Source organism: Drosophila arizonae, chromosome X (genome assembly GCF_054131065.1).
Source record: "Drosophila arizonae isolate 15081-1271.41 chromosome X, UAZ_ARI_1.0, whole genome shotgun sequence".
Lineage (NCBI taxonomy): Eukaryota > Metazoa > Arthropoda > Insecta > Diptera > Drosophilidae > Drosophila > Drosophila arizonae.
The window spans coordinates 8616091-8628911 of record NC_142927.1 but is presented as its reverse complement, the minus strand read 5'-3'; the positions used below and the strand labels follow the sequence as shown (position 1 = coordinate 8628911).

At 35.7% G+C, this 12821-nt stretch overlaps 1 protein-coding gene across 4 annotated transcripts in view; it reads left to right on the top strand.

Annotated features, from left to right (window-relative positions):
• The window catches only part of C3G (C3G guanyl-nucleotide exchange factor), a 29878-nt gene that overhangs the window by 2557 nt on the left and 14500 nt on the right, over positions 1-12821 (top strand). The window contains exon 1 of one of the 4 annotated variants that reach the window (XM_089474529.1): positions 27-1526. The exons of 2 other annotated variants lie outside the window; for them this stretch is intronic. In XM_089474529.1, coding sequence (XP_089330655.1) covers positions 1361-1526 — 166 coding nt within the window. In that variant the 5' untranslated portion in view covers positions 27-1360. Of the gene's footprint in view, positions 1-26; positions 1527-12821 lie in introns of those variants that run through there. One more of the 4 variants, XM_089474534.1, reaches the window with a different exon arrangement.

The window sequence follows — 12821 nt, the reverse complement described above, 5'->3', positions numbered from 1 at the left end:
GTTGTTTTTGTTTTTGATTTGATAAGAACTCTGTTTGATAATGTGGCGACAAAGGCGACAGCAAAATGTTAAGCGCTGATCAATGCGCTGTTCGCCAGTGTTAAATAGTGCTAAAAATAGCTGTTGCCCTTTGGTTCTGAATCGTTTTCCAAAACTATATGTGACTTTCGAATAGTTGCAAGTTTTCCAGAATTGATTGATATGTGAGTGTTTATCGTAGGTTGTTGGCGTAACTTGATCTTGAAAACTGAATAGCTTTTCATGTAGTTAACGGTAATAGCTATTGATCTAAACATCCAGCTGAAACCGTTTTAAATGGCATTACATATAATCGAATTAAATATCTAAGCAAACTTCCAGTGTTGCAGAGTGCGATGAAATGTGGAACTTAAGCAATTGCCCGGACAGATGATCTGTGGAGTTTTCTATTACACTTTTGGGCTCAAATGTAAATGTTATAAAACATTATCAAGTTTCAAACCCATTTAAGAATAATCTAAACAAAATGTGTAAAGTGGAGAACTTAAGCAATTGCTCGAGCAGGTGATCTGTTAAGCTTTTGATTGCATTCACTCAAGCTGTATACCTTAGATATTTCGGAGTACAGGGTATACAGACAATAGGCATAACAACACCAGCTACTGCAGTAAAGACAACAAAGCGTCGCATCATTCACACACACACACACATGCATACACACATATGTATAGGGCAAAAGAGAGCAGTTCATTGAAAGTGCAAATGTAGTTGTTGTTGTTGTTGCTGTTGCTCAGCGGGCCGTATGGCCGCCCATTGGCCGCGCGATTAGATTGTAAAAAGCGGCAGCAGCAGCGACGGTGACGGTGACGGCGACGGCGACGGCGGCGCTCGCTCACTCAGCACGCTCGCAGCTCCACAGCGCTGCTGCTCAGTTAGTTAGTAAACAGACAGACAGACAGTCAGTCAAGTCAATTCAGTTAGACTCACGCGAAATATATATATTTACAAACTACACCGCAAAAAAAAAAAAAAAAAAAGTAGCCGTAGCAAATTAAAATAAAGTAAACGCGCACTCAACCTCGCCCCGTGATGATATCATCCGATTGTAGTTAGGGGTAGGGTAACGACCACCCCCCGGGCGCCGCTGCTGATCCTCAGATGTCGCATCAATAAATTGCTTCTTGAGCTTCTTCCTCTTCTTTAAGCGATTTTGTTTTACTTTTTGTTTTTGTTGTTCTGCTTGGGAATGTGCAAAGTGAATTAGTGCCGATAGTCGATTGCAAATCGTTTACTCATCTCTAGTGCTGCAAAAAAAAAAAAAAAAAAAAATTAATTAAATAAAAAAAATCCATTTGTTACATTTGAATTGGATCGTGCATCGATGCGCGTTCTAAACACCGAGCTGCGCCTGCGCTTTCAAAAGCGCAAGCCGCGTCCGTTCAATCGCGCTGCCAGCGCTGATGACGCGTTGCCAGCGACTGAGGCAGAGGCAGAGGCAGAGGCAAAGGCAGCGCACGAGCAGCGGACTAACGGAACTGTCAGCATGCGTATGTATCAATAAATGAAGGAATGTGCGTACGAGCGCCCGTACGTATGTGTGTGTGTGTGGGCGTTAATTGATAAGTTGGAATAACTTTGACCTTGACAGCTGCGGATCGATAAGTGTGCCCATAGATAAGAATGTAATTATTGCGTACGATAGACGTCGAATTGCATTTAACGTGAATTGTTAATTCATTAATTACTTATTAAGAAAATAGGGCTTAAAAGGGGTAAGATGAGATAAGAGAGAGAAGAGAATTTGATCACTGCAATTTATCGTACATAATGATGTATATAAATATTATATCAGATAAAAAATTCACGTAGAGCAAGATGAAATTTGATTAACAATTCAATTATTGATTAATTGTAATGGAGAATATTTTATGAATGTATATTTGTATTGTATATTGGACTATACTATATTGCAATATGAGCTTTAGAAGTACTATCATATAGATCTACGCAAGTTTTGATGCCAATTATCGCATCAATCATATATCAATATACATAAATATATATGAATATCTCTATGGGTCTAACACGGCTCTCAACAATATTGTAATAGCCTCAAATGCCAGAGAGCATGAGATAGATACATTGCATGAGCATTCCATAAGTATTTGCTATCGGAATTGTCGCTGTGGTGGGTGGGGCTTAGGGCGGACTCGCTCAATTGATCAATTTGTTTTGCACTCACAGCTGAATGAGCAGGGCAAACTTTTGTGATAATCGGCTCAATCGGCTGGAAGTGGAACCGGATGCTGTCTCAATAAAAATTTATAACAATTGGCAATTGGTAATTGTGTGTATGTGTGTGTGTGTGTGTGTGTGTGTGATTGTGATTGTGATTGTGCGGTTCTTTATGGATAAGGGAGAAAGTTCAAACTGAAGGAAACTATTTTCAAACAAATTTCTATAAATTAGAATTATAAAAGTGTGTACACTTATGGGGCAGTAAATTATAGGCATATTCGGAACAAAAAGAAGTTGTCATCTCAATATACCATATTATATATGGTTGTGTGAATGTTATCGATAACGATAGTTGATATTGAAAGCAAATTCAACTTTTCTCCCACTCTTCAATGCGTAGATCAAATAGATATAGTATATATTAATTTTTGATTTTTGTTTGGTTTCCAATCTAAACAACAACAAAAAAATGTAACAACAGTTCGATTATCGATAACATTCGCTGCTTTCACTGCGCTTTCTAATGCGGCCAGTCTCATAAATATTTATGTATGTACATATGTAACTAGTATATTGTGTTATCAATGAATGATCTTGACAAATCATTTTGATGTGTTTGTCATTCAGCATCACTCACTCACTCCACTCACTCACTCATTCGAATTTTTTGGCAAATATTGATGATGGCAAAGTGCAAAAGCTGCTGTTGACACTCAACAATGACAATCCATTTAGAGGCAATAACAAAGCCGTTCGGCCGGGCCTGCCAGGGCTAAAATAGGGTATAGGCCAAATACAAAGCGCACAACGAATCGATTCTATTAACGTCTTTCAATGCCAGTTCGATCCATAATTGAGTGCTGCTATAGTTTGAAATGAAGTATAATGGACTTTTAGTTTTTGCTATCATCGAACGCTAAAGTAAGAGTGAGAGTGATTTTGTTGGCAGTGCTCGACTGTAAGATATCCTATATGATGTCGAATTTTCAGCTCACCTTTAGATATTTTGATTTGGCTGTACTCAAATGCTAGGCCAAGACTGAAAATGCTTTTATGGGCAATGCTCGACTAAAAATACCCTATATATTTTTAAGTTTTTAGGCTTTGAGGTGTATATATAGAGCTTTACTTTTTTCCATCGTTGAGGGTTGAATTAAAATTGAGATTGCTATTGCTGGAAGTGCTTGGCGAAGACATACCCTATAAATTTTATACTTCAATTGAAGACATTTATCTATAGAGCCTTTGTTTTTTTCTACCATCAGCTGCTGAAATAAAAGTGAGAGTGATTTTGTAAGAAGTGCTTGACTAGAACATACCCTATATACTTTAAATTTCCCAGCCAATCTTTAGATATATATTTTTATAGCTGTAGTCCAGTTAGGACATGGAACGGCAGATGAATTCTGTTTGCAGAAATTCCAGCTCACCTGTACATACCATTATATGTATGTATTTATGAAGGTCAGATGAAACGACAAGCGCACAACAATTAGTTCATTAGGGGTATTTCTCATCCACAGCTTAGCAAGCTCAACTGTTTTGTAGTACAGCAAAAAAAAAAAAAAAAAAAAAAAAAAAAAAAAAAGAAACAAGTGCGATTTGTAGTTCCAATTAGTAAGACAATATAGGTATTCCGTTGTTATTTCCATGACAGACAGACGGGCATCGCTCGTCCCTGATGGATGATTGTGTTGCTTTACTCTTTCATTCTCAATTTTCATCATGTTGCGAGATGAAAATACTCGATATCAAATTGTATACCATAAAATTTTCAATGTTAACTACAGTTGGCTGCAACAACTGTACCCATTAGGTGCGCCTGAATAAGTCCTTTAAGTGCAGACAAATTCAAGTTCACTATTTGGTTACTTCAATTACAGTTGAAGTAGCGAAATTCCTCGGAACTACCTATGTATAATTTTAATCAATTTGAGTAAAATGCAAGTAAGGAAACCCTTTGAGTTGAATACTCGGAAATTAAAGCACTAAGCGAAGTTTTTCAATTTGTTTAATCAGCCGAGTTGATTCAATTTGCACAGAAGTAAACCGAAATTCCATTGCGATTCGTTAGAAATGGGAATTTGCTGCTGCTTTTATTTTCAAATTTTCCTAGTTCAATTACATAGGGGAACAAAAGCATACGTAAATCATAGATACACAGATGTGCTCTCCCACACACATATATATATATATATATATATATATATGTGTATATATAGTTAGATATAGGTATATATATTTCCAGGTGGGAGCAGTACTATGCGCCCTTCCAATTCGTATCACTCATCATTTTATTTTTTGTTTGAATTTTGCATGAAATTTATTTGATGATTTCATTTGGAAGGAACATACAATTCATTCACATATATGTACATACATATATATTCGTATATATACGTCGCTTTATATTTGTTAAATTAAATTTGTGTTTTGTATGCAATTCGCATGCAATTGAGGATATTACTTTGAGACTTAAATCGAAATATATCGGAAAGCATAGAGCAATTTCAAATACGCATTTAAGCGAATTCTAAGCGACAAAGGAAATTTGATTTTGCTAAAATCAATGCTGGATTTCCTAGAATTATTCTTTGCCCGTTCCCACTGAGCTGAACTATTTGACCTTTTCAGTCCACAAAGATGAGCTGAATAAATGATTTGCTTTAACTTGGTTGCTTTGAGTTGCGGAGGTAATATTTAATGTATTGCGGATATTCCTTTTACTATTTTTAATAAGTTGCTTAAATAATTTAAAGATATTGATTTAAATTTTCCCATTAAAAATTGTATTTTTATCAGCGCTTAGATTTAAAACTTTAATAGTTTTAACTAAAAATCCAATTTTGTTTAAACAATATTCATTTAATAGATAAGAGATATTCCCTCAATTATTTGACAAAACTCCAATTTGATGTAAACTAAATAAAATAAATAAAATCTAAACATCAAAAATATTCCCTAATTAATTAAAATTGCCTTCTGTCTACATACAACAGTTAGTTTAACTAATACACTTATATAATTCATATATAGCTTAGGGATATTCCCTAACAATATCTACTCAGAAAAAACTCGGCGTTAATCGCGCAGCATTCGAACGTATTGAATGAATAGATAAACAAGAAAAGCAAAAAGAAGTAGAAGAATGAAATGAGATATTCACATGAAATGATTGTGGTATCGAGAACCCAGTGAAATCTGAATAACTATGCTGCTATATGAATAAACTTTGTATGGTAGGTATGTATGTGTGTATATATAACATTACTAGGTGTTCGCTTGGTCACGTATGGCACGGCGCTTTCCCTGCTCGTTGTCAACTTGTTGATTGTGCCAAGGGGGCGGTGTTGGGGCTTGTCTCAGTCTTGTCTTGTCTTGACTTGACTTGACTTGACTTGCTTTATGCATTCATATATTATTATTATTTTGTTTAATTTTTTGTTTGTTTTTTGTTTACTTCATGTTTTGTCTTCTCTTTTTTCTTTTAGTTTGTGCATTTCACTTACATTCATTCAGCACTTTTGCTTTCCTATAGATTTCCATTTCATGTCTCGAGCTCTAAACGACGACCGAACCAACTATGTCATAATTGTTGTTGGCTCACCTGTTGCCCACCTCGCTGTGCCTGAGCGCTTTTCATGTACTCGCATACCTGAACGGTATATACATACTATATAATATATTTATATGTGTATGTCTGTGCTTGTCCATTGTCTGAGCTGTGTGTTTGGCTTTCTTCTGGGCAGTCGACAAGGCGTTAAGTTTTCTTTGCAACACCAAAAAAAAAACAAAAAAACAAAAAAACAAAAAGCCAACAACAGCAACAAAAAAAAACTTTCATTCTTCTTTGCCTTGTAGTAAAAACATGTTGAGCCCTTTGGCAAAAGGCAAATATGAACACTGCATGGGCATACCCTGTACTCCATTTTGGCATATGCACAGATAGATCGAATATCGAGAGTATGCATTTTTCCCTTATCAATGGGTATACAGTAGAGTCCGGCTATAACGATGCTGAAGGGACCCGGAAAATGCTGTAACCTTAGAAGCCTACTCATATAAGTCTGGGGCCAAAATGTTCGTCGCAATAACCGGACGAATGCTATAAGCTGAGTCGTTATGGCCGGTTTCTACTGTATATATTGGTATTGTGGAAGGCATAAGGATAATGCTAATGATAATGACAATGCTGAATATACTAGTAATGATAATGACAATGCCGAGTATAATGATAATGACAATGAAAATAATGATAATGATATTCTTATGACAATGACAATGACAATGACAATGACAATGACAATGACAATGACAATGACAATGACAATGATAATGATAATGACAATGACAATGACAATGACAATGACAATGACAATGACAATCACAATGACAATGACAATGATAATGACAATGACAATGATAATGACAAAGAACATATTTGTAATGATGTCAATGAAAATTTTAATATAGAAATTAATTGATATGATAGGGATTATAAAAATTATGAAGAGCATTAGTATAGTTATCATGATAATAATAATGATGATTATTCGAAAGATATCATCAAAGTGATGATATTTTAATAATGATGAAAATACTATATGTACCGTCAGTTTGATCGTCCCTTGGCCACTGGATCAAACAGCTTACCGCCTAAGCAACTCCCCATTCTTGGGGCCCACCTTGAAACTGGGCATCAATCCGTTTTGAGCTTCAAGGTGAAGGTTAACAAAGAGTGCTATTGATATGATAATAATGTTGATTATTAGATAACTGATAATTACGACTGTGATAATGATAAATAATGATGAAGAGAATGAATGGGATGATACATATGTTGATGATAACAGAAATGATGATGAAATGATGATTGATAATGATAATGCGTATGTTATGATAATGATAATTTGTGCTGAGCTCGCTCAGCCATGACTAATGAGCAATTAATTTATGGGAGCTTTGACTTCTAGAATAGCTGTCCCATATTTGGATGGCTTAGTCATGTTTATTGAGAACCATTTTCGACAAGAAACTAAATTTGAAGATCCAAACGGAAATCAAAATTCAGCCATGAGTCAAAAGAAACTAAATGATGACAGTTTTTTCTATTTTTATTTATTTAGTTATTTATTTTTTTTTTTTGTGAATTGTATTCAATAATGCAAATCGTTCATGCAAATCGAGCACAGACCACTGTGCAGCTCTGATAAGATGTGCTAGGGCGGGGCATACGGGGCTGGGTGGGTAGATTGCGTAGGCGGTGCGATGTTTGTTTTAGTTTGTTTGGTTGTTTAAATTGATGACGGTCACAATCGTAATATACGAACATAGCTTAGAGCGACGACGTCATAGCTGTTGTCTCTTTTGTTGTTGTTGTTGTGGGTGACGTGCAACCCGTCAAGAGATACACCCGCACAATCACACACATACACAGAGACATACACACACACACACACTCGCTTACGCTCACACTTGCTCTGGCTGTCATTAAATTCTCTGTAGGCCTCTCTTTATGGCCAGTTCACGAGCGAAATGTAGGCGCAGGGTATAAGCGTTTGTTTGCTCATGCCAGACAGCAAAGTAGAAAACAAAGCCCAAACAATATAAAATTATTGATAAATTTGCTTAAGCTAAGCATAAAAGTCTTAGAGTGTTGCTTTCGATGTTGTTGCTGATAGAGACAGAGGCAAGGCGAGCTGCCCGTTTTCAGTATGCCAACTATTTACAGGGTATCTGGCAGGCGTCTATATACTTACTGTGTTAGCTTTTAGCTTCGTTTTTTATATCTCCTATATAGGCTCTCTTGGCCTAGGCTCTGAATTTGTAGTTTCGTTTTCGTTTACGCTCCGAGTTCTTTGCGACTTGTGCTTCTTCTATATATTGTTGTTGTTGTTGTTGTTATTTCGCTGCTGCTCATATATAGCGCATTATTAATTATGAGGCGCGCTGGTGCTCAAAAGTTATCTAACCGTTGACCGGCAAACGTCGCGAAAAAAGCGCCAGCCTCAAAAGGAGTCAAAAAAAAAAAAAACCCTGCTCGAAAATATACCAAAAAAATACCGAAAATAAAACAGAAAAAATTCCCAAAAAAATAAGAAGTGAAAAGGAATTGGAAAAGTGAATTGAATTCAACTTGTTTATATAAATATAATTATATATACATATATTGACTCGTAACGTAGTGTAAACAGAAGAAGAAGAAGACAAAGAAGACAAAGAAGTGGAAGAAGCAGCAGCACAAGTGCTGACAAACAAAAATTACAAAGTATGAATAAGTGTATTAAATTAACGAAAGTATTTATTTATTTTAAATGCATGCGGCATGCATGACTGTAGACAGTGTGCTAGAGTGACAGAGAGAGAGAGAGAGAGAGAGAGAGAGTGTGAGGGTGAGAGCGAGAGCGAGAGGGCTGCATAGGGTGTGTGGGGCGATTGAGTGAATTGAATGCCTGCTGCATGATGACCGCACCTGCGATGACGTCATGCTCGATGTATGTTTGTATGGCACAGGGTCAAATTAAGCCCTCAAGCATGCCAATGTGTGTGTGTGTGTGTGTGTGCAGCATGAGAACGTGTCATGATCAATGAACTGTTACGACCCAAGTCAAAAGTTGTGTCAGTTGTTTTCTTCGTCTTCGTCGCACTTCTCACTCTTTACGCTTTACGCTTTACTCTTTCCACTTCCACTTCTCCTATTTCGTTTTCTTTTAACAATTTGTTTGTCGTGCTAGGTTGTTGGTGTTGTTGTTTTTGTTGCTTCTTCTTCTTTTGCTTTGTCTTTTCTTTTGTTTTTGGCGTCAACAACAGAGATTATGTCATATTTGTTGTAGTTGATGTAGTTGCGTTTGATGCCGCGCAAAAAAATGGGTGTACAATGGGGCGTATACGTTGCACTGAATGAATGAATGAGTGAACGAGAATAAGTTTGTATGCCAACAGTTTTAACAGTTTGCTAGGCCATTTCATGATAGTTGAAATCATTTAAAGAGAAAATGTGAAAATATGTGCAGCATCCCAATCTAAAAATAAAAAAAATATATATCTAAAAATTAAATTATGCCATGCTTAATTTTCTAGCATACTTTGAGGCTTATCAAAACACTGGAAATATCAGTATACTTTCAGCTATAGCGTAATCGGAATATAATTACATTTATATCATATCATATATATGTATATATACGACTCAAAACACTGGAAATATCAGAATGCCTATAGCAATATATAGCGAAATTCTTATATAATAGTCATCATCGACTTCCACTAGTCGATTTATATATACATCAGAATATATGATCATATCATTTTTATATGTACATCATTGAAGCTTCTTTCAAATTGAAATCTCAGCGCTTTGCGCCCATGTTGCCCTACAGTAAAGGGTATCTGTCGGCTGATCACAGGCAAACACTTGGTTTTATTGTTATTTTTCAACTGCTTTGCGCATTGTTTGCAATATCGTTGATTATGGCTGATTGTTGATCGTGAATCGCGCTGTTGGCAGTTAGAAAGCATAACACATAACACTCATACACACACACACACATAACACTCATACACACACACACACATACATAGACACACTCACACTCACAGAGACAGCTCAAATTCCGCAAATTCCACAGCTGGCCGCTGGACTGAGTTTGGGTCTTCGCTTTAGCTCGCTCTCTCTCTCTCTTTCTCTCCCTTACTCTTTCTCTCTTTCTCTCTCTCTCTCTCTCTCTCTCTCTCTCTCTATTTTTAAGAGAGCAATTATTGTTTTGTTTTCATTTCTTGCTCTCTCCTGCCTCCTTCCACTCTCTCTCTCTCTCTCTCTCGCTCTGTCTCTCTACTCTCCCACTCTCTCCCACCAAACTGGTTACAGCTGAACAGTTCGATCGATTGATCGGTCAGTCGGTCGACTTAGCTGTTGTCCACTTTAACTGCATGCCATTTGCAAATGTTGGTCAACTATTTTGCATAGAGGCACTAAAAACAACAACAACAACAACAACAATAACAACAACCACATGACGATGATCATCGCGTAACTTGATTATGATCGAGCCGCCTCCTCGGGTGTGTGTGTGTGTGTACGTGTGTGTGTGCCAAATTGTGCCGAAACAGGAATCTATAATCTCTCACCTGTTTAATGCCACCCAACTGGTTGAACCCGTTGCTGATCCAATTTCCAATGCCTCAAATTGATGCCAAAACGGTTCTGGTTACGAATAAATACATATTTGTATAGATAAATACCTATATACATATATGTATGTATGTATGTATGTATGTATATTGTTTGAAACTCGATTTTGTGATTAATGATCGCCACAAATTGAATTTTTGGGAATTTGAATTTGATGTGGACTATAGGCGTGTCGAAATACTCTATTCATGTTGATATTATTCCACTTTCAATATACTCTATCCATTGACGATTGATCAGACTCTGCTGCTGATCAGTTTGAGATCATCCACCGATAGCATTTAAAGTCATCTAGATTTCCTATTATATTCCTAGAAAATATCTAAAGTTATACACTTGGATATACTAGTCATAGCTTCGGTTTAGCATGTGTGGAGATTTTCCCAATACATCCGCAAGGGAATATATTATATATCTTCCATTTTAGTTGTTTTTTAAATCAAGATTTTCCTTGAATTATTGTTAAGAAAAGTTTATTTTGATCAAAAAGTTTATATAACATTTAGGTTTATTAATAGAACATGTATTACTCATCTAGATAAACAGCAAAATGATTTTCCTTGGAAGTTGAACTGAATCAAATGTTATTGTTCAATCTATGAGAATCATTCGAATTGCGCTCAGATCTAAGAGATACTACTCGATGGTAAATTCAATATGAATATATACATATGAGGATAGATGGATACTATATATGGAATATATTCCATATAGAAAAAGTTCTTGAAATCTTTCGAACTATACTCAAGCTCATGAATACCTAGGGTATCTATCTAGTTCAACCATATTCCTATTCATATTTATTATTATTATTTCTATTGATTGAATAGCTGCAAATAAAAAACTCCGTTAAACTCGAGCACCAAGCAGTTACGCAGCTTTATTTTCACTTTTCTTCAATTTCAATTGAGTTTTTTCTGTTTTATTTAATTATTTTCTGTGGGCTTCTCATGCAGGTAGTGGGTAGTATGCTTCGACTATAGGCTCTATGCATCTTTGGCTTTTATTATGTGAGAGCTCAGCTTCCACAAAACGATTTCAAGGCGAGTCACGATTGCAAATTGAAGAAAAACTCCAAGCCGGGCCTCAGGGCCAACGAACAGAGAAAGAAAAACAGAAAACAAAAATAATAATCTGTAATATGGGAGCCAAGTGTAGGAAGGCCAATAGCTGACAAGCCATGCACGACTAGCTAATGCCCTATAAACAAGAGGAAATAGGAGCTGTAACCGAAAGCATAAAATATATTTCCAATAGCTATATATATTGTCTTTTATATGTATATTTTGATGAGCATTAACAGTGGAGTTCTTTTCTGTACACCCCTTTGTTCTTCTGTCCGTCCGTCTCTCTACCTAACCATCTCGATGCGATATAGATTTACTGTATCCTATAGTACATCAAGTTATTCAACCACTTGATTACTCTATTTAATATAAACAATCGATAGCTTTTTCGTTAGCTCGATAAATATCGATATTGCATATCTATTTTACGGGTTTTTATGTGTGATAAATTTCTGTAAATAATTAATTTGATAATGTTTTTGTATGTCATATTCATGAAATCGATAAATATCGATATTGCATTCGCAATTATTTAAATACACATTTTCCTACTAATTTATTTAGTAGATTTACATACAAAATTGTTGGTCTATTTACTGTAACTATGTATGTATTCTTAATATTGATAAATATCGATATTGTATTCTTAGTAATTTAAGAACATCATTTTCTTTTTCTTTTTGTTTTTATAGATATATAGTAAGGATTCGACGAAACAGTTTTTTTTATGGCGTAGAATCTTATTCATAGACTTATATTTAAAGACAAAAGCCCCGCATTAGTATAATATATGTTAATCGATTGTTTCCAGGTCAACATTTTTAGCATATCCCACTAGGCATTAAATATTTTTTATGACAACATTTTGAAGCACTCGTAAAGTGTATATGGAAATCGAGATTAAGAACAAAGACTTTAGTGTTTGTTTTATGATGCTATGCATATTCCAAAAGAAATTAGTAGGGTGTATATATATGTATATTATATATACGTATATTCTAAATATTTATATATATAGATATATTCAACTCTCTTCCCAACTATTTGTTTATAGGGTATTAAATGCGTTGCTATGTTTGCTGTTTGTTAACAAGCAAAGAGAATGTATGAAAGAGAGGGAGAGAGAGAGAGAGAGAGAGAGTGAGTTGACAAGCAAATGATAACAGAGAGCCAAGAGCAACTGTAGGCGAGAGTCAAAAAGCTGTGAATGTTGTTGTTGCTCTGTTGTCTATCAGTGAATGTTAAGTGAGTGTAAATGTTGCTGTTGTTGTTGCCGGACAATGTTTGCCATTGTTGTTGCTGCTGCTGCTGCTGCTGTTGTTGTTGTTGTTGCTGCTGCTGTTGTT